The sequence below is a fragment of the Monodon monoceros genome, unplaced genomic scaffold (genome assembly GCF_005190385.1).
Source record: "Monodon monoceros isolate NGI ecotype Baffin Bay Population unplaced genomic scaffold, NGI_Narwhal_1 Super_Scaffold_3, whole genome shotgun sequence".
Lineage (NCBI taxonomy): Eukaryota > Metazoa > Chordata > Mammalia > Artiodactyla > Monodontidae > Monodon > Monodon monoceros.
The window spans coordinates 58044584-58064248 of record NW_021703780.1 but is presented as its reverse complement, the minus strand read 5'-3'; the positions used below and the strand labels follow the sequence as shown (position 1 = coordinate 58064248).

Sequence of the window (19665 nt, the reverse complement as noted above, 5' to 3'; positions counted from 1 at the left end):
GACCAGCCCGCCTCCGCTCTGGGCACCTGGAAGCTGCGCAGAGGCTGTGTTACCCTAGTTTCCCGCCCGGGGAGAGGCTGTTTCAGACCCTACCCAGCCCATCGGACTTCCTTCCCTGGCACCCCTGGGCACCGTGCTGGAGGAGGAGATGGGGCGCCAAGCGCGGTGAGCCTGGGAGCCCACGGCATTCTAGGGCTCTCCGTCTACCCATCATGCTTTGTGATTACCCCTCACCCCCCGGAGCCCAGCTTCAGGGCAGAGTAAGGTGGACTGTTGGTTTTGTGCAGCATTGGGTTTTGTCCTGTGGGTGCCGCGAAAGTACCACAGAGGGAGGGAGGGAGGGAGGGAGGGAGGGCTGTGGGATTGAAGCTGCATGGGAAGAGGCGATGGAGGCGATATGGGGGATCAAGGGGAGGGGGTCTTGAGAACTGTGAGGACTGGGGGTTGTGGGCAGGGAGGGAGATGTGTGGATTTCAAATTTCAGAGGTCGCTGGCAGAGGGGGAGCATGGGGTCCAGGAGTTGAGCGGTGGGGAGTTGGACGGTGTTTGGCTTGGAGGTGATGTGCCCATCACGTCATGGGGATGATGACTGCAAGCCTGATGCCGCAGGGGGATGGACTGGGCAGTGGACAAGTGAGCACAAGCCAGGGGCAGCGTGAGTCTTGTCGACTTCAAAAATATTCACAGCCTAACGATTGAGAGTTATGTTTTATTTGGTGGGAATTTTTAGGACTTCAAGCCCAGAGGCAGCATCTCAAGTAACCCTGAGAGAACTGCTCCAAGGAGGCAAGTGGGGAGCCAGGTTATATAGAATTTTTGCAACAAAGGGCAGGTAGTCTGAATGTCAAAAGAGTATCATTGGGGCATCCCTGGTGGCGCAGTGGTTGAGAGTCCGCCTGCCGATGCAGGGGACGCGGGTTCGTGCCCCGGTCCGGGAAGATCCCACATGCCGCGGAGTGGCTGGGCCTGTGAGCCATGGCCGCTGAGCCTGTGCGTCCGGAGCCTGTGCTCCGCAACGGGAGAGGCCACAACAGTGAGAGGCCCGCGTACCACAAAAAAAAAAGAATATCATTATGGGACTTCCCTGATGGTCCAGTGGGTGAGACTCCACGCTCCCAATGCAGGTGGCCTGGGTTCGACCCTTAGTGGGGGAACTAGAGCTCGCATACATTCCGCAACTAAGAGTTCGTATGCTGCAAGGAAGATCCTGCGTGCTGCAAGGAAGACCCTGTGCAGCCAGAATAAATAAATAAATAAAATTTAAAAAAGATAATTGTTAATTAAAAACAAACAGATATCCCAAGTTAAGGAATTTAGCACTTCTCTATGTATGGGAAGATGAAAGAGTCTGGGCTCACTGAAATCATTCCTTTGATAGGCATCTCGGCTATCTGGGGCCAGTATCCTGTGTTTTCACATCCTGAGTTTCCTCGGGGCTCACGGTAGGGAGTGGCTGCAGTCTGAAGGCTGCTAGATGGCAGGTATTCTCTTCCTTCCCGAGTTCCCTCAGGGCTCACCAGCTCACTGTCTGGTGATGGCTGCAATCGGTGATGACTGTGACATCCTTTGTTTACTGATATAGCAGGCAGTATTCCCTTTTTCAGTCTCAAGCTAGCAAGGACTTCTTAAGGCAGGTGGAAGAAAATGACCTGGTATGGCCAGAGGAGCCAGAGATTGCCAACACGAAGCCCAGACCCCCAGAGAGTCAACTTAGGGCAAGACTCGAATTTTCCTCTTCCAGGAGGTTTTCAGCGCTAAACTGGATTTTGATCTACATGATGGACCATGCATGTGGGTCATGTTCTTGGTGGGAGAGAAGGAAGGTCTTGCTTCTTAATGGTTAGAAACATGATGATGAGGCAGAGCCGATGGGCATGGGAACCCTGACCTCCCTTCTCTTCTTTTGGTAGGAATTCAGTTCTCACACCCAACCCAACACGTTAGATTTCAGCGTATCTGATAACTATACTTTTTTTTTCGGTGTTGAAAAAACCTCACAACAGACAACTCAGGTTGTCGTTAACTGTAGGTTTGAACTCCATTGCTCAGTGCTATTTCATTTCTATTTAAGGAGGGGTTTGTGGAGAGTAGAAATGGGAAGGGTCAAGTCTGAGTCTGAGGCAGGCCTGGAAGTACTGTATTCTGGTGTCCTCTCCTCCCTTTGTCTGGGACCTGAGGGAGGGTGTGGGCCTGCCCAGGTGCGGATGCAGCGCCACCTAGTGGGCCAGAGGAGCACTAGCAACTGGAGTGGTGGCCTTAACCTTGAGACCAGACACCTGCAGTGCCCTGGGTGTGCAACTTTTGAAAGGGATTGGAGGAGAGAGGAGTTACTTGTCTAAAGAGTATGACAGGTAGGGCCGGCAACTTTAGATGTGTAGAACAAAAGAAATCTGCTCCCATCTCTTCTCCTGCCTTGGTCCATCCCACCTTTATTTTATTTTATTCCCATCTGCTATTTGCTGGAGTTAATTCCAGGAGCTGTTTTTTTAAGGGAGGGTGTTATGAAAGCCAAGAGTGGCCACATCTTCCTTGCTTAGACTACTTGTTAGGAGATCCTGATGGTGATGGAATGTCAGTCCTATGCAGTGAACTTTATCCTCCTAGTTATCGGTGGCCGTACTTTACATGCTTTTAAATTGGGTGTGTGTATTAGTTAGGTTTTGCTGTAGAAATGCTGGGTAACAAACAACTCTCAATTTCACAGTGGCTACTGCAACATTTACTCCTTGCTCTTTGTCTTAAGTTTCCATGCCTGAGCTTCATTTCAGGTCTGCTTCACTTGTCTCATTTGAAGATTTGGGGTGACGGGCAGCAGCTGTGTAGGGCCGTGTTCTTCTCCTGGCAGGGGACAGGAGCTCAAGGGGACAAATGTAACCACACAGGCACAGTCAGAGCCTCTGATTGGACATGCAGTAAGTGACACATTCCATTGGCCCAGGGAAGTTCCATGGCCTAGCTCAAGGTCACTGAGTTGCGAAATGATACTTCATTCAAAGTGAGCCATAGCAAGGGTGGGGAATGAGGGAAGATCAACCTGGATTTTAGAAGACCCTCAGGTAGCAGTAGTGGTCTTGAATGGCACAGGCATGTAGGTGGTCTTCAGGAAAGCCCCTGAAGTGGTGTCAGTGACCTTTAAGCCCTTTGCCTAGTCTCTTAGCTCTGCTGGGCTAGGAAACTCAGTGGGGGTGGGTAGGGGAAGGACCTGGGCTCCGATGGCCTAGGGTAGGGGCTAGCAGACTTATCCCTAAAGGGCCGGAGAGTAAATATTTTAGGTTTGTCAGTTCTGTGGCCTCTGCTGTTGTAGCAGACAGCGGCCACAGACAATACCTAAAGGAATGGGCGTAGCTCTTTTCCAATGCAATTTTTATTTATAAAAACAGGGAGGGGGCCGAATTTTACTGTGGACTGTAGTTGGTGGACTGCTGGTCTAGACCTTCAAGCCCTGATCTGTATCAGGACTTCAACTTAACAATAAGAGAGAAATATCCCTTCTTAGCTGAGAAGCCAAAAATAAAAATTCAAAGGGCTCCTGTTGGGTCCAGTAATAGCCCATTCTCCTCAGCATTGTTAAGCCGTGAACAGTTGTTCCATATCGTTGGGAGTCTCCAGGCAGCCAGAGTTTATTGTTTCTAAGCATGAAATCTCATTTTGCTTGACCCATTTTCAGTAGAAATGGCAGTGAAGGGTATTAGAAATTCCTTGGGCTTTCCTAGGATGATAGGGAAGGTGATTTAACCTTTTGGATGGATTCAGATACGTCTTTCATGAACAGTGTTTGGCAGGAGATTTGGAGATATGCCCAAGGGTGGTGGTAGGTGTGCCCAGAGACCTTTTTTCACATTCCTTGTGGGGTTACATTTTTGGTGTGTGAGTAACCACTTCATTGAGATAGAATTCACCCATTTACAGTGTATAATTTGATGGTTTTTAGTATGTTCACAGGGTTGTGCAATCATCGCCACAGTTAATTTTGGAACATTTTCATCACCCCAAAAAGACACCCCAGGCCCTTTAGCTGTCACCCACCAATACACTCACATGTCTCCCAGTGTGGCTGCATTTTTTTTTTTTTTTTTTGCGGTACGCGGGCCTCTCACTGTTGTGGCCTCTTCCGTTGCGGAGCACAGGCTCCGGACGTGCAGGCTCAGCGGCCACGGCTCACGGGCCCAGCCGCTCCACGGCATGTGGGATTTTCCCGGACCGGGGCACGAACCCATGTCCCCTGCATCGGCAGGCGGACTCTCAACCACTGCGCCACCAGGGAAGCCCTGCATTTTTAATAAGCTTTCAGAGAGTCGCTTTTTGGTTTCTGCTGTCCTTGCTTTTGTTGGCTCATCCCTGGCGTTGGGGAGTTGAGCAAGGAATCTTGAGTGGTCATACATGCTATTCAAGTGCACACCTCAGAGGAACTTTAACTGCTCCTGACGCTTGTGTATCATACATACGTCACCTGATGAGATAACTTTAATTTTTTTTCCTTTATTTATTTATATTTAACAAAGGCTTATATTTCTTCATGTGTATTCTTCTTTGTAGGAGGTTATCCTTTGTAATTTTCTACATTTTGAGTTTACATTTGTGTTGGTTTGAAACCTGGTTCAAGTAACGTGGAATCGTTTCACGCCCAGGTTTTATTGTTTCATCTGTTTTAACTGTTTATTATCAGACTGTAGTGATCTGTTTTTGGATGAGTTTGAAATCTTTTAATATCCAGATGATCTCATGTGATGTTCTGAAAAAGTAACCATTGTTCATTTATAAACAGAATTTCCTGTTCCGGAAGTTAGTTTAGATTAACAATAAGACAGTTGACTGCATTGAATGGTAGAGGCACAGCAGGAATTTCGGGTTCACAAAATTTTGTTCTATTAATAAAATAAAGTTTCTGTGATTTGGCACATAAGTCTTTATCTCAAAGTTTATCCCTTATGCTAACTGACTTCCTTTGTTCCTTGGTAAGGGCTGACTTTGGGGAGGAGAGGATAGACAGAAGGATTGGGCCCTGAACTCTGGTAGCTGCTCAGGCTGCCTTGAAGGTCTTTGAGAGTCTAACTGTAAATATTGGGTGTAAATGTTTTTGGAAACCAGAAAGCAAAGGTTAAGTGTAAAGAGTTAATAATTTGAAAACAGGAAATTGGATCTGAACCCCCAGATTAGAGCAACAAAACCCAAGAGGGGGGAGGAAGATTAGTGAGATGAAGTATAAGCAAGTTATCCTATTTTTGCTACAGATAATGAGAGAAATACAGATTTACCTCCTAGTAATGTAAAGGTAACTACCTGTATCAGCAAGGCTTAAGCTCAGCTGCATAGAGCAGTGCCTTCACCTGATAGGATTTATTTTTCTTTCACGTAAAAGAAGTTCAGAGGGAGGCTCTGCCGTGCTGGTGTGACCCTCCTGTCCTCAAAGGCCTGGGCTCCTCCTGTCCTTCATTTCCACCATACTCGTGGTTTCTATCCTTAAGGTCACCTCATGGTCTTAGAAGGCTGCTGAAGCTCCAGCTATCCTGTCCAAGTTCCAGGTTGTAGGAAGGCAGCCTTTGGGAAAGCCTCACCATTCCATTGCTTAAATCTCAATGGCCAGAACTTAACGCTCTTGGTCATACCTTGCTAGGAGGGAGGCTGAGAAATGTAGACTTCCCAGGTCTTTGATACTAAGGAAAGTAGGAGAGTATGGGTGGTTGGGAAGCCACTAGCAGTGTCTATCATGCCTCTTTGATGTGATATCATAAGGTGTCATATCTTAAAGATAGAGTGTGAACCTTCCAAATCAGTGTTTCCTTGTCTTTCACAACATGACCCCCATAAGAAAATGATGATGTTTGCATAGCTCAAAGGGTAAATGGTGGGCTTCCCTGGTGGCGCAGTGGTTGAGAGTCCGCCTGCCGATGCAGGGGACATGGGTTCGTGCCCCGGTCCGGGAAGATCCCACATGCCGCGGAGTGGCTGGGCCCGTGAGCCATGGCCGCGGAGCCTACGCGTCCGGAGCCTGTGCTCCGCAACGGGAGAGGCCACAGCAGTAAGAGGCCCACGTACCGCAAAACAAACAAAAAAAACAAACAAAAGGGTAAATGGTGATGGTAACTCATAGCTGGAGGCCACCCTGCCTAGTGCCTGCCACCCTCCATTCCCAGCACTTGGAGGAAACTCAGCCCTAAATCACTAGGGAAAAAAAAAAAGAATCTGGTGACACATATTCTATAAAACAAAAGACAGGTAACAGAACCTCGAGAGTAGAACCACCAGGAGGCAGGACAAAAGTAAGATCAGTCACGTCTGACATTTGAAGACAAAGTCTCTGAATGGGTCAAAAGTAAAGCTTTAGCGAAGTGCTATGTTTTGGGAAGTCTCAAAGCAAAGTACTCAAGAGAGTGGAAGTTGGGAGGAGGAGGAGAATTTAGAGAAATGAGAGTTACACGGAGGAATTATTTAATCAGTGCAACCATAGGGCCAGAGGCAGCGTGGGTGGTGGCTATGGCCAATGGGTCCAGACTCTGTGTGAGAAAGCCAGGTCTAATACTTACCACGTGATGTGGATCCAGTTACTTAACCTCTGTGCCTTAGTTTCCCCTTCTGTAAAGTGGGGATGCTAATAGTCTCCACTCTTAGGGCTGTTGGGAAGTTTAAATGAGTCAGTGGAGATAAATGCTTGGAGATGGTAGCATCCATAAACAGTTGCCATTATCATTGCTGTTGTTTGTTATCATTATAAACAGTACAGCTGGATCCCTATATAGCTCCTTCAAACCCAATAAAATCCAGGTGATTCAAAGAGAGAATGTTAAGAATGAAGCCATAGAAGTGCTAGAAGTAAATATTGCTGGATATTTTAGTAATCTTGAGATGGGGAAGGCCATCCAAAGGCTAGGATTACAAAGAAAATGATCAAGGGGAGATTAAGAGGTACAAACTTGTAGTTGCAAAACAAATGATTTACGGTATGAAATGTACAGTGTGGGGAGTATAGTCAGTAGTTTCGTAGTATCTTTGGTTGGTGACAGACTGTGACTAGACCTATCCTAGTGATCATTTTGAAATATATAGAAATATTGAATTACGGTGTTGTGTAACAGGAACTAACATAGTGTTGTAGGTCAGTTGTACTTCAGAAACAAACAAAAACTCATAGAAACAGAGATCACATTTGTGGTTACCAAAGGGGGGGGATGGGCGCTTCGGGGGAGGGAGCGCTGGATGAAGGCTGTCAAAAGGTACAAACTTCCAGTTATAAGATAAATAAGCACTAGGGGTGTAATGTACAACATGATAAATATAATTAACTCTGTTGTTATATATGGAAGTTGTTGAGAGTAAATCCTAAGAGTTTTCATCACACGGAAACAATTTTTTCTCTCTCTTTAATTTTGTATCTATATGAGGTGATGAATGTTGCCTAAACTTATTGTGGTAATCATTTCATGATGTGTGTAAGTCAAATCAGTATGCTGTCCACCTTAAACTTATACAGTGCTGTATACCAATTGTATCTCAGTAAAACTGGTGGAAAAAAATTTGACTGCACAAAAATTAAACTTTAGACAGGCATTCTTGATGTAGAACAATATATTTGCTTCTGAAAAACTTTGTGTTCTACAAGATGGGACACTAAAAATAGCAGGAGTTATGTGACTTTGTAACCAGAACCAACAAAAACCGTACATTGGGCGATAACATGAGTAGAGTGGTCATCTTTTATTTATTTTTAGAAAATAATGGTAAAACATACATAACATAAAGTTTACCATTTTAGCCTTTCTTTCTTTGGCTGTGTTGGGTCTTTGGCTGCGTGCAGGCTTTCTCTAGTTGAGGCGAGCGGGGGCTACTCTTCACTGCGGTGCGCGGGCTTCTCATTGCGGTGGCTTCTCTCGTTGTGGAGCACGGGCCCTAGGCGCGCGGGCTTCAGTAGTTGTGGCTCGCGGGCTCTAGAGCGCGGGCTCAGTAGTTGTGGCGCACGGGCTTAGCTGCTCCGAGGCATGCGGGATCTTCCCGGACCAGGGCTCGAACCCAGGTCCCTTACATTGGCAGGTGGATTCTTAACCACTGCGCCACCAGGGAAGCCCGATTTTAGCCATTTTTAAGTGTACACTTCACCTTGTTGTGCACACATCACCTCTGTAAATCTCCAGAACTTCGTCATCTTCCCCAGATGCAGCTGCACCCATTAAACAGATTCCTCTTCCCCGCTCCTCCAGCCCCTGGCAGCCACCTTTCTGCGTTCCGTCTCTGAATTTGATTCCTCTAACAGCCCCCACAGGAGGATTCAGAGTGTCTGTCCTTTTGTGACTGGCTTGTTTCACTTGGTGTAACGTCCTCAAGGTCCATCCATATTGTAGCTTATGTCAGAATTTCCTTCCTTTGTAAGGCTGAATAATATTCCGTTGTACATATCTACCACATTTTGTTATCTGTTCATCCACTGAAGGACCCTTGGGTTGCTTCTACCTTCTGGCTATTGTGATAATGCTACTATGAACCCGGTGTACAAATATCTGGTCACGTCCCTGCTTTTACTTCTTTTGGGTATATACCTGGAAGTGGAATTGCTGGATCATATGGTAATTCTGTTTAACTTTTCAAGGAACCTGGTTGTGCATGTTTTTAACTTTATCAGGTATGTACTATAAACAGACTTATGTGTTTTGCCCTTCAGATTTTTTGGATTCCGCTCTCATTTTTAATCCCATATGGGAGATTACTTGTTTGAGGGTCATGGCAGAATTTTGGTCCTCCAAACATGCTGTCAAACCGTTTACTGCAAGTGTCGTTCCAATTTCCACCAGCTCCATCTGTCTAAACACTAATTCAGCTGTGAGCGCATTAATTACAATCACACTGACACTGGCTATTTTCATGTAAATATTTTCGCCTGGTAATTTAATAATTATAAGATATAGATTATGTACGCTTTTAAGAGAAATTATCAAGAAAACTGGAAAACCAAAGTAGTTTTTTCTATTTATTTCCTAGTAAAACAAATTCGAATGAATATTAATCCACCCCACCCCACCCCATGTTTTGAGCATTTTCCTGCAGGTTTAACTCAAAATTAACACATTAATTTTTCCTTTTAAAATAAAATTTCTGTGCAGTTCTAACTTTATGTCTTAGTGTTAGAATCAATCTATCTTGTAATGTGGTATCGTCTGCTTTTGTAGATTTCTGTGCCAAGCCCATTGGAGTCACTATTTCTGCAAAACACTGCGATCAGTTTGACATCCGGGGGCCTCCATAGCAGGGTTCTTCTGACTTTGCTTTGTCCCGCCTCTTCCTGCCCTCTGGTTGCACAACACGCTGGCGAGTCTGAGTGGCCGGGGCCACATTCAGTTGCACGAGGTGGCACTTCGCCTTGTGTTGGAGACCCTGCTCGTGAAGGCGGCCGCTGGGCGGCTCGGCCGTCTCCGTTTGTGCTGCTGTCATGGGGAGCTGGTGTCGTGTGTGATCAAGCCACAGCTCAGAACCTGACACCCCACCTGTGTGGAACTGAACCGGGGTCATTGTTTATCCTTTTTCTTAGAAAGAGTCACTTCTGGTGGCAGGTAAGGCCACGGCCCTTCCAGCGTCAGGTTTTGTTTCTCTCTCTGAATCCTGATTACCTTGGCCTCTCTGCTTCCATGCGAACGTCTCTGGAGACACTGGTTACTGCTCACAGCGAGGCATCAAGGAAGAGAAGAGAACTCTTGTCCCCGTCATGTCCTTGTGGGGCTGGAATGTGAGCAGGAGGTAGTGTGTCGGGAGGTGAACTCAGGATGGTGGGGACAGGAAGGCATCGGGAGACCTGGCGTCCAGTGCCAACACTGCTCAGCCACGAGACCTCGCCCAGGTCCCCGCACCTCTGGCAGGGCCTCAGTGTCCCCTTCTGTAAGTGGCAGGGCTGGGAGAGGCTGGCTTGGGTGTGAGCTCACGCCAGCCCTGGGGAGGGGTCTGAGAAGTCTCGGGTGGAAATGGGGAGAGTGCAGGTGCGTGGGAGGGACGCGCGAGGGGACCACGTTGCCCTTTTAGACCGTTTGAACGTTGAGCCACAGGCCTTATTTATCAGTTTTTTTTAAAGCAAATTTAGTTAATGAAAATCACAAGGGGCTGTCAACTCTCAAATGTTGATGGGCGAGATCCCCCTGGAGAACCTGATGTAAAAGCCAGCTCCTGGATCCCACCCTCATAGATCCTGGCACAGAAGGTCTGCGGTAGAACCGAAGGAGCATATAAAGAGCCCATTACAGAAGTGCTGTCTGCCCCGGGGCACCATCACCCCAGGCTCAGTTCTCGGGAGGGTCCCCCAGTTCTGCTGAAATGCCCACAAACGAGTGAAGGGAGGAGAAATGCTTTCTTGCAGGTTCCTTCCCTAGGTGATCCTCTCAAGGGGCCGCAGAGAATAGCAGCGAGTCGTGTGTGGATTAGAGTTGGGGGGACGGTGTCGGGGGGCAGGGGTGTGTGTGCAGTGGGCTCAGTCACTTCCTAGTGGAATGACTTGGGCTCCTCGTGTAACCTTTGGTTTCCTGGTTTGTAAATGTGTTCCTGCCCTTCACCCTGCTCTCCCTGCTGGTTTGTGAGAGTAAGTGAAATGCAGGAAAAGACACAAGTGGTTTGTATCGTTCAGCAAAATGTTTATTGAGCGTTTACTGGTTACCAGGCAGGGTGCTGGGTAAACAGTGGAGAATGTCAGCCTGCGGGGTGGTCCTGCCACTTCCTGAGGCTCCTGGTGCGGGGGGCCATGCAGCGGACCGTGCCTCAGTCTCACGTCTGTTACTGGCTGCTCTGTGACGTTCAGCCACCTCCTCAGCCTCTCTGAGTGCAGCCCTCTTCTATTAAATGACGTGGTTGAGCCAGTAATTTCTAGTTCTAAAGGTCCCTTTGTAGTTGGTGAAATCACAACTTTTGTGGTATTCTAGAGAATAATTACTAACACTGAGTTCCCCAACGAAGCTTAGGTGAGGCTCTTAACTATGTGACCCTATGATAGAGAAGAATTTTCCAGAAGGACGTCTGGCAGATACCAGTTGCAAAGTATCAGATGTGTCCCTGGCACCAGTATGGCCTGTGTGTGAGTCTCTGAGCCCATGCCCTTTAATCCTAATAACTCAAGAAAAAGGCGTTGTTTCCAAGTCTGTACAGAATGATTTGCAGGCAGCTGAGTAGGTGAGCTGTCTCGTCTTGTGAAGACTTTAAAACATGGCTGTGGGTTTGCAGTCACTGCCAAGGTTAATGCGTAATGACAGGGGCTTACGGACCCTAGCCAGAACTTCTTCAAGCACAGGCTGGGGTCACGTTCTTTGTTTGTCACCTTTAGTGTAGTCTGGAACCTTCTCCCAAGGCCCAGAGTTAGACACCAGGATGGGAAACCCCGGCGTGCAAACCGGAGGCACATGTGTTTAATTTGACCTCAGGTATTTACAGAATTCTCAACTAGCGTCCAACATTTAAAAATCAGGGAATCTTATGTAAAAATACAGATCCCCGCCCTCTCAGAAGAAGTCGGCATATCCAGGTGCTATGGGCCCCCCTCGTTGGAGGCGGGGTGTGCTGGGAGTGGCGGCCGCCCCCAGACACAGCCCTTGGTCTGGTCGCTCGGAGACATTTTGGGTAGAAAAAGAGCTTTTCTGCAACCTGATGCCTTTGTTCTACAGATGGAGAGACAAAGTCCCAGATAAACCAAGACGTGACTTGCGGGTGACATGGCGAAGTTGGGGGCAGGGCCAGGGCTGGGAGCGCATTCTCCAAACTCCTGGAGCAGCTCTTGCTGCATCCAGGGCCTCAGGCACTTGCCAGCAGGTGGCAGTCGTGGTGCTGGCTGGCCTGCCTCAGGGTCTGGCTTTCCTCCTTCCTCCTTTCCTGTGCCCTTCTGTTCCTCTCTTACTTTGATTTTGCCAGATTTTCTCTGGCCAAGCTTTTCCCCTTTGTCCAGCACTGCACTCTCTCCCTCCTTTTATCCTCGCCTCTCCCCCTGCTGTTTTTCCTAGGATCTCCGGAGCCTGGGGGAGTGTTCAGGATACTGTCCTCCTCTCCCTTGCAGCTCTCTGTTCTCCTGGGCCCAGCGCCCTCAGCTCCTGTGTACAGGCAGAAGGCCCAGAAACCCCAGTGGAGCTACCCCCCGCCCATCTGGAGGTGGCCACCACTCAGAGCCTATAACTGTGTGGTCCTAGATATGCTGGCTTTTTCCAACAGGCTAGGGACCTGTATTTCTGCATGAGATTCTCTGATTTTTAAACGTTGGACACTAATTTAGAGCTGCAGCCTCTGCTGTAAAGTGTGTGCATCATCTGGGGCGCCTGGCACGTTTCATGAACCTGGCGTGTCACCTTTGCGTCAGTGCAAATGCTTAGATGGAGGGGCCTCCTTCAAGCCCCCTCTGGGGGTTATGGATCTAGCCCAAGTCAGGTGGAGAGTGGACATAGCTGGACCTACAGCCCCAGACCCTCAGGGCCCTCTCCCACCTCCCACAGCCCTCAGTGAAGCCCCCATGCTTGGACAGGAGGACCCGCTTCAAACCTTATGCCTTGGAGAAAGCTAGGAAGGGTTATAGCTCTGAAGAGATGAAAAGAGGTCTTACATTCTGCTCCCAGGGTGGTGCTATAAGAATGCTGGACATTGGATTGGATTTGCGTTTGCTGAGCGGTTGAGGCGACATTCACTTCCCCGTGGGGACTTTCCTCCGTGCTGGATGAAGATACTGAGTGAGACTTGAAAAGACCTGGACACTAGATGGCTCCACCTCCCCCATGCTAAAGGCTGGGTGTTTGTCCGACTAGGCTTGCCACCCCTTGCTGATTCTTCCTCCCTTTTTCCCATCATTCATCCAGCGCTTACGGAGCACTTCCTGTTGCCCAGCGTGATGCTGAGGGCTGGGTTAGATGTTAAGGGGTAATTCAGAGCTCCTCCCCAGGGACTCTCTGTTAGAAAACGCCTGTAACATTGTAGTGAAATAATCTCTGTACTAAACACATAGCCAGAGGGGAGAGGTCAAGGGAAGCTTGAAATATGGGGTGAATTTAAGTGATATTTTTCGATGGAGTTTGCTGGCAGGGAAGGGCATTCCAGACAGCTAGAACAGCTGGCGTCCAAACCAAGGTTTGTGCAAAAATGTGTTTGGAGGATGGCAAAAAGTTGGTGTGGCTTCACTAAAGGGACACTTGAGAAGTGGCTTTAATAAGGTAGTTGTGTATTTCTTTCTCTCTTAAAAGTCCAAGTGGTAGATGGCCCAGGAGTGCTGCCCCTATCCGCTTGTCCGAGGCACCCAGGTTTGCTCTGGTAACCCCCTAGGTGCTGCCTTTACTTATACAGTTGAAGGCGGCTCCTCCAGCACCACCCCATCTCTGCATTTCGACAGTTGGATAGGGTCTGACTCGGAAGTTCTGTTTACATCCTGTTAACCAGGCATATGGACTGACCTTACTGCAAGGAAAGGTGGAAAATGTAGTTTTTAGCTGTGTGGCCACGTGCCCAGCCACACCTTCGGGGTGACTTTACCGAAAGAAAGAAGCAGAAATTGGATATCGGGAAGCAGTCAGTAGACTCTGTCTTGGGAAAGTGCGGGCTGAATCATGAAGCACTTTATAGGGAGCTGGGAGGTTTTTAAAGCAGGGCAATACTGTGATTTTAAAAGTGTCTTTCACAGGTGGAGCCGGCATCCATGGGGCTGTTGTAATTGGAGAAGGGGAGGACGCTGAGCCTAAGTCCACCCGACTTGCCTGGGTGAGCCTGGCCTCTGATGGTTTGCCAGGCTGGGGGTCGGTGGGTTCCGGGCTGCTGTTGCTGTCGATCTGCCAGAAGCCATGGACCTTTCGGGGCCTGGGTTCACTCAGGAGGTGGATGCCCTTCATTTGAGACTTACCCGAGACCACATGGTATAGCTTGTTAATAGTGTGAGCTGGAGCAGTGGAGAAATGATGACCGTAGAGAGCATTCAAAGGTTCCTTTCCTCCAGGTGAGGCCAGCAGTGCCCTTTCACGCAGAGCTTGAGTAAGCGCCAGGGGTGGGGGTGGGTTGGCAGACAAGCTACTTCAGTTCTTGTCTCTACTTCCTACGCTCTGGAAGGAAAAATCATCCAGACACCTCCCTGATTTGTCAGTGTGTTTAGTCGGACACCTCTACCATACTTATGAAATCTGTACCTGTTGAGGACGAAAACTTCCCGTTGAGAATAGCCTGGGAATCCCCCAGCATTTCTAGTGCTCTCGCCTGGGAGACGGGCAGCAGATGGCAGAGGGAAGGGCACAGCTTACAGTCAGACGGCTGAGGCTTCTTGTACACAATCTACCACTTATTTAGCCAGGCGACCTTGCCCTACAAGATATTCCACAGCTCCCGTGAATCAGCTTCCTCACCTATCAGTCAGAGCAAATATTAGCTACGTCGCGGGTTGCCGGGAGGGTCAGAGAATGCACTGAAGGCTCCTGGCTTGGTGCTTGGCACAGTGAAAGCATTCCGGGGGACTTCTCAAAGGCTCTCATATTATGTTTACCCAACCTCAGGCCTCAGATGTGTCTTCTCCATGTGGCAGAGGTGGTGTCCCGCTCCACAGGGGGTCCTTGGGGCCCCTAGCCCTGCAGCCAGGGTCAAGGAAAGCTCCCTGGGCAGTCTTTAAAATCGTCTCCTAATTCTCTGGGCCTGCCACACAGCTGAAAACTTGTTGACGTTTACATGGCGGGTCACATTACGGAAAAGTCAAACATTCAGAGTTTTTTAAAAAGGCTTTTTGACACAGCCTCACCTTTGGATACTTGATCTCACTGGTCATCATACGCTTTAAGGAAAACGATACCTCTTGGGCACAAGGACCCACACTGTAAATATGTTGACTTTCAGCCCTGGGAACCTGGAAGGACAGGGGAGTCTCAGCGTTTGAGCAGCTGCCAGTGTGCTCACAAGTAACACGGTGTTCTTAGAAGGGATTTTATTTTTATTTTTTGGAGTCCGTTGCCTTTCCCACCACCAAATGGCAGTGACACCAGAAGATTCTAGCCTGTCGTGTGGGAGCGTCACGCAGGAATGTGTTGGTACCCTGCCCGTTCTCCTAGGGACAGGCTGGCGTGGGCTTTTGTGGAGCAGATAGATCTATGGTTAGCCAAGAGATGCCATCGTTTGGGTGTCATCCCTCCTTGACCCTGTATCCCCTCAGCCAGATGCTCGTCATTTTATGGTTGTGAGGCCTCACCTCGAGATGAGCTTTGTGGGAACTTACTCCCCACTCGACTGTGAGACGAGGAAATACTTCCTTAGTTAGGAGCTCAGCTGGAGCCTTTTGGAGGGTGTTTTGTCGTTGGTGGGAGATGATAAAGAGATATGAGACATCGTCTGCCTTGAGGTTGGGCTGCTGGCCCTGACCGAGGGGAGGGCATCACTCTGTTCTCCGCAGACCTTTGCAGAGTGTCTGAGCAGCTCCAGCCTGGTGGGGGCTGGCTGAAATGCCAAGTGCGCTGGCTGTGACATTTCCCACATGAGACAGAGAATCCTGAGCGTTCACATGTCCCCCTCCAGTCCCCAGAGCTCCAAGTAAAATTTGAGATGTCTTTACTTTCCACTTATAACTCTTTCCGTAAGCACTTGAAAAGCCATGTGGACTTCCTGAGTCGAAATGTCCTGCAGTGAAGCTTTATATGTTGAATTAAGTAAGAACGGTTAGCGTGGAGTGGTAGGAGGTTTGGGGGGGGGCGCGGCTAGCAGGTGCTTTCCCTGGGCTCCTGCCCCAGAAGGGGGGAAGTTGGCCACTGAACGCTCTCTTTACCTGTGATTCCGTAATTTTTTTGGCTGCCGTGCAGCCTTCTTATTAAATACGAAGGAGATGGGGATTTTGGTAAGTCTCTGGTATAGCCCTTCTTCTGGGCAAAGGTGTCCACATTCTTCCTGAGGAAGACAGGTTAATACTGCCTGGTATGCTCAAAACACCATTCTGTCGGGGGAGAGGTGGTATTCAAGCTGTGCCTCGACGGAGGGGCACTTGTTGGTTTAATGGCTGGAAGCCCCATGAGGATACAAGCGTTGCAAAGGCAGGACCATGACTGTTGCATTTTGCATCGTGTCTCCTGTGACTGTGGGACTCAGGATATAGCTGTGGTGATGGATGGATGGATCGGTGGATGGAAGGAAATGCAGGAGGATGAACAGGTGAATGAATGAATTAAACAAAGGCAAAATCTTATCTATGTGGAGACATGGTTTTAACAGTGGCAGGAAGAAGTTTGGCATATTGGTGAAATTATAACTGGTTTGGCTTAATTGTAGAGTCATTGAGAGAATGGCCAGAGAAAGGGTTGGAAAGAAAGACTTAGCCCAGATGGTGAAAGCACAAGAAATTTGGCTTTACATCACAGAAAGTAGGCAGCTAAACAAGCGGGAACTATTTCAGGTAGGTCTGACGGTAAGCATGCATAACTCCTAGTTTCAAGAGTAGAATTTAAATTGGAAAAGGATCTCTGATGTGGCCTCATCTGGCCTCTCTGTGCTGCGGGTAAGTAGCCAAGACACTGGCTGTAGGCCCCAGGGTTAGGTCACTAGCAGCGGCGGGGCCACCACCAGGTCGGGCTTTCATCTCTCCATCTTGTCCCCTCCAGACGTGTGCAACAGCACTGACCTTCCGGAAGTTGAGATCATCAGCCTGCTGGAGGAGCAGCTGCCCCATTACAAGCTAAGAGCTGACACCATCTACGGTTATGACCACGACGACTGGCTCCATACCCCCCTCATTTCTCCAGATGCCAACATTGACCTCACGACCGAGCAGATTGAGGAGACGCTGAAGTACTTCCGTGAGTGATTCCCCTTTCTTGTGATGCCCTGTCCTCCTTAGCCATGGCCGCACGTGAGTGCTTGTACTGGCCGCTGCATCTTGCAGCCTGCCATCTGTGGAAAGTACTTGAAGAAATGCGGCTGTGGGATTTAGCCCCATAAAAGGCCTTGACTTTGAGTCTTCTGGATAGAAATGTCAGAGTAGTGGGGACAAGTATGAGTTTTCATTTGAACCAGCTTTCTCTTAACCATATTGAAGAACAGAAAATGCTCCCACGTTTGCAGGGCAGAAATGGAGTCACAGATATGGGGAACAAACGTATGGACACCAAGGCGGGAAAGGGGGGTGGGGGGGCAGTGGTGGGATGAATTGGGAGATTGCGATTTACATATATACACTAATATGTATAAGATAGATAACTAATAAGAACCTGCTGTATAAAAAATAAATAAATAAAATTCCAAAAACTAACTAAATAAAAGTTTACTAACAACAACAACAAAAAAGATGGAAAAAGAAAAAAGAAAATGCTCCCAGGGACTTCCCTAGCCAGGGCCAAAAAAAAAAATGCTCCCATTTCCTTCCATGTAAATCCTTAGAAACTTGTGTTGGGGAGGAGCTTGTCTGCATTTAAAACCCAAGGTATTGGGAATCTCTAGGCTGCTCAGTGTTTATAGGACATAGCCTGACACATCAAGGCTGCTGATTTCTGTGTGAAAGCCCACTGGTTATTCAGGAGAGGCAAAATGTTGCTGCAGCAGCAAACTGGTCCTGCCGTGGGCTGCAGAGCTGACACCTGTTAGGGTGAGCAGTACACTAGATGGGGCTTCTTTCAGTGTGTTTGTGATGACAAGGATGTGAAACTTGATTTTGCAGATCTGAAAAATATACGATAATTAAAAAGATTCATACCAGTGATATTGCTTTTTTGTTTTTAGATTGAGGTCTAGTTCATTTACCATATACCAATGATATCTCTGACGTTCACTCAAGATGTAATTTTGATGTAATTTTTCTCTTTAGAAATTCATGGCAGCCCTGTGAGATTGGGAAGACCAGTTCTCTCTTGTTTTGACCCTCCTGACTTAAAATTCAAGTTAATTTGAACCTAGTCTAAATTAGTGATGTCACTTTGAAAGTGACATCATTTACATATCCATGTATCATTGTGTCACCTTTAAAAAAAAAAAGAGTACAGCAGTCCTGCTTCTACTTCGAGATAACTTGGTTCAAAACCAACTTATTCAAAAAAATAAATAAATAAATAAAGTGGGGAAAAAAAAGAAAAAAAAACCCAGCGTTTTGTGCATCTGTAAAGTTTTCTGTAATTATTTTTGCTAATACAAACCAATCTCCAATATTCTTGAATTTGTGAAATCATTAATAATAAACAAGTCGAACTTGCAAGTTTCTTCTTTAGCATGTATCTGGGCTATTTTCACATTTTCTCTATTAGATATTAGTAAGGAAGGAATTTTGTTTAAATTGGCCTGTGTTTTTATACTTCATGCAAACCCTACAGTCTGTTTGTGAGCACTGCAGACGGTCAGTTTTGATAGGAGTAAAAATAGAATAGTCTACACCAGGGCAGATATGAAGCACATTAGACTTGAACTAATGGTCAAGTTGACGCTTCAGAACTTCCAGTGTATCTTGTAGCCTAGAGGAGGCTCATTACAAGTCACTTTTGTTTTTTACTCACGGTATCTGTATGCCCAGGGACATGTGGTAGTTTTTGGAAAACCGCATCCTGGGTGACCTCCCCGGTAGGTTTCGTGTTTGGTTTCTCCAGACTGCTTCACAGTAGAATTCACAGCAGAGTTATTTTTCCAGAAATCCCTGTGTGTTACTTACTCTTCCTTAACAGACCCTCCTGCGATTCTGCAGGACTCCGCTTGGCCATTTCTGCTGAGGGAGGCTCCCGGGTCCCTCATACACACACTGATCAATCACTGACATTCACAGTATGATTGGAACACCACCCAAGGATAATACCTCACTGTTGTCAGAGACCTTTCATACGAATTGACTCATCTCATCCCTGTAAAATGACTACAGTTTGGGCCAGGCTGATTTTATTATCAAGGAAGTTGAGGTGTGGAGGGCTCGTAGTATTTATTCCATAGCACTGATCTATAGCTTCTAAAATCCTTTTAACAGTATACTTGAACAGACATTGTGGCCTGTTATTATTTGTTTGTTTGTTTTGCTTCTAGTGATATATTTAAAGGAGAGAGAGAAAAAAAATCCTGGTGGATTTGGCAGTGCATAACACAAATTATAATAAAATTAGAAAACCAAAATAAACATTGAGCAGAGATTCCAAAAGTTCTTAGAGCATGTTTGCCTTCAAGTCTAACCTTAATTCTGTATTTTCTTCTGTGGTACGTGCGCTTAGAGCAAAGTGGGTATTTGCTAAATATCAGTTAAATGAACGATCAAGCATTAACTCTTAACTTACATACAGCGCCCTCTAGAGCAGGGCTTTCAAACTGAGGTCCTGGGACCCCCAAAGGGTCTGTAGAGAGAAATTGGAGTTCTGTTAACTTGTAAAGGAAAAAAAATTGCATCCTTAATTTCATAAACTTCTAACTGAAATGCAGCATTTACTTTCATTATGAACATAGAAAAAACAAAGCACAGTGGTATTACCAGGGCCTGTGACTTTGTCACCAGTAGAAGTCACAGATATTTTCATGTCATGCTACAGAAGAAGCAGATACAGAAGAAATAAGGTCTTTACTCATCACTGCTTTGAAATTACATTCATTATTAGATGTGCTGATCTTGTTATTTAATGTGCATTGATAAAGAGGCACGGATATCGCAGACTTCTTTTTGAAGTTTTAATAACTGCATTGACATACAATTGGTTTCCTATGTAGTCCTTTGTATTTTATTTTACGTCTCTAAATCTTCCTTCTGAGGAGGGGTGTGAGCCTTGC

The 19665-nt window shown here is 47.2% G+C and overlaps 1 protein-coding gene across 10 annotated transcripts in view; it reads left to right on the top strand.

Moving 5' to 3' along the window:
• Window positions 1-19665, top strand: part of TRAK1 (trafficking kinesin protein 1) — a 104231-nt gene that overhangs the window by 9631 nt on the left and 74935 nt on the right. For all 10 annotated transcript variants that reach the window (XM_029243171.1, XM_029243169.1, XM_029243175.1 and 7 more), the window contains exon 2: window positions 16545-16739. Coding sequence is in view for 3 of the 10 variants with exons in the window: in XM_029243175.1 (XP_029099008.1) it covers window positions 16545-16739 (195 nt within the window). In the remaining 7 variants the exon portion in view is untranslated. The remainder of the gene's footprint in view (window positions 1-16544; window positions 16740-19665) is intronic.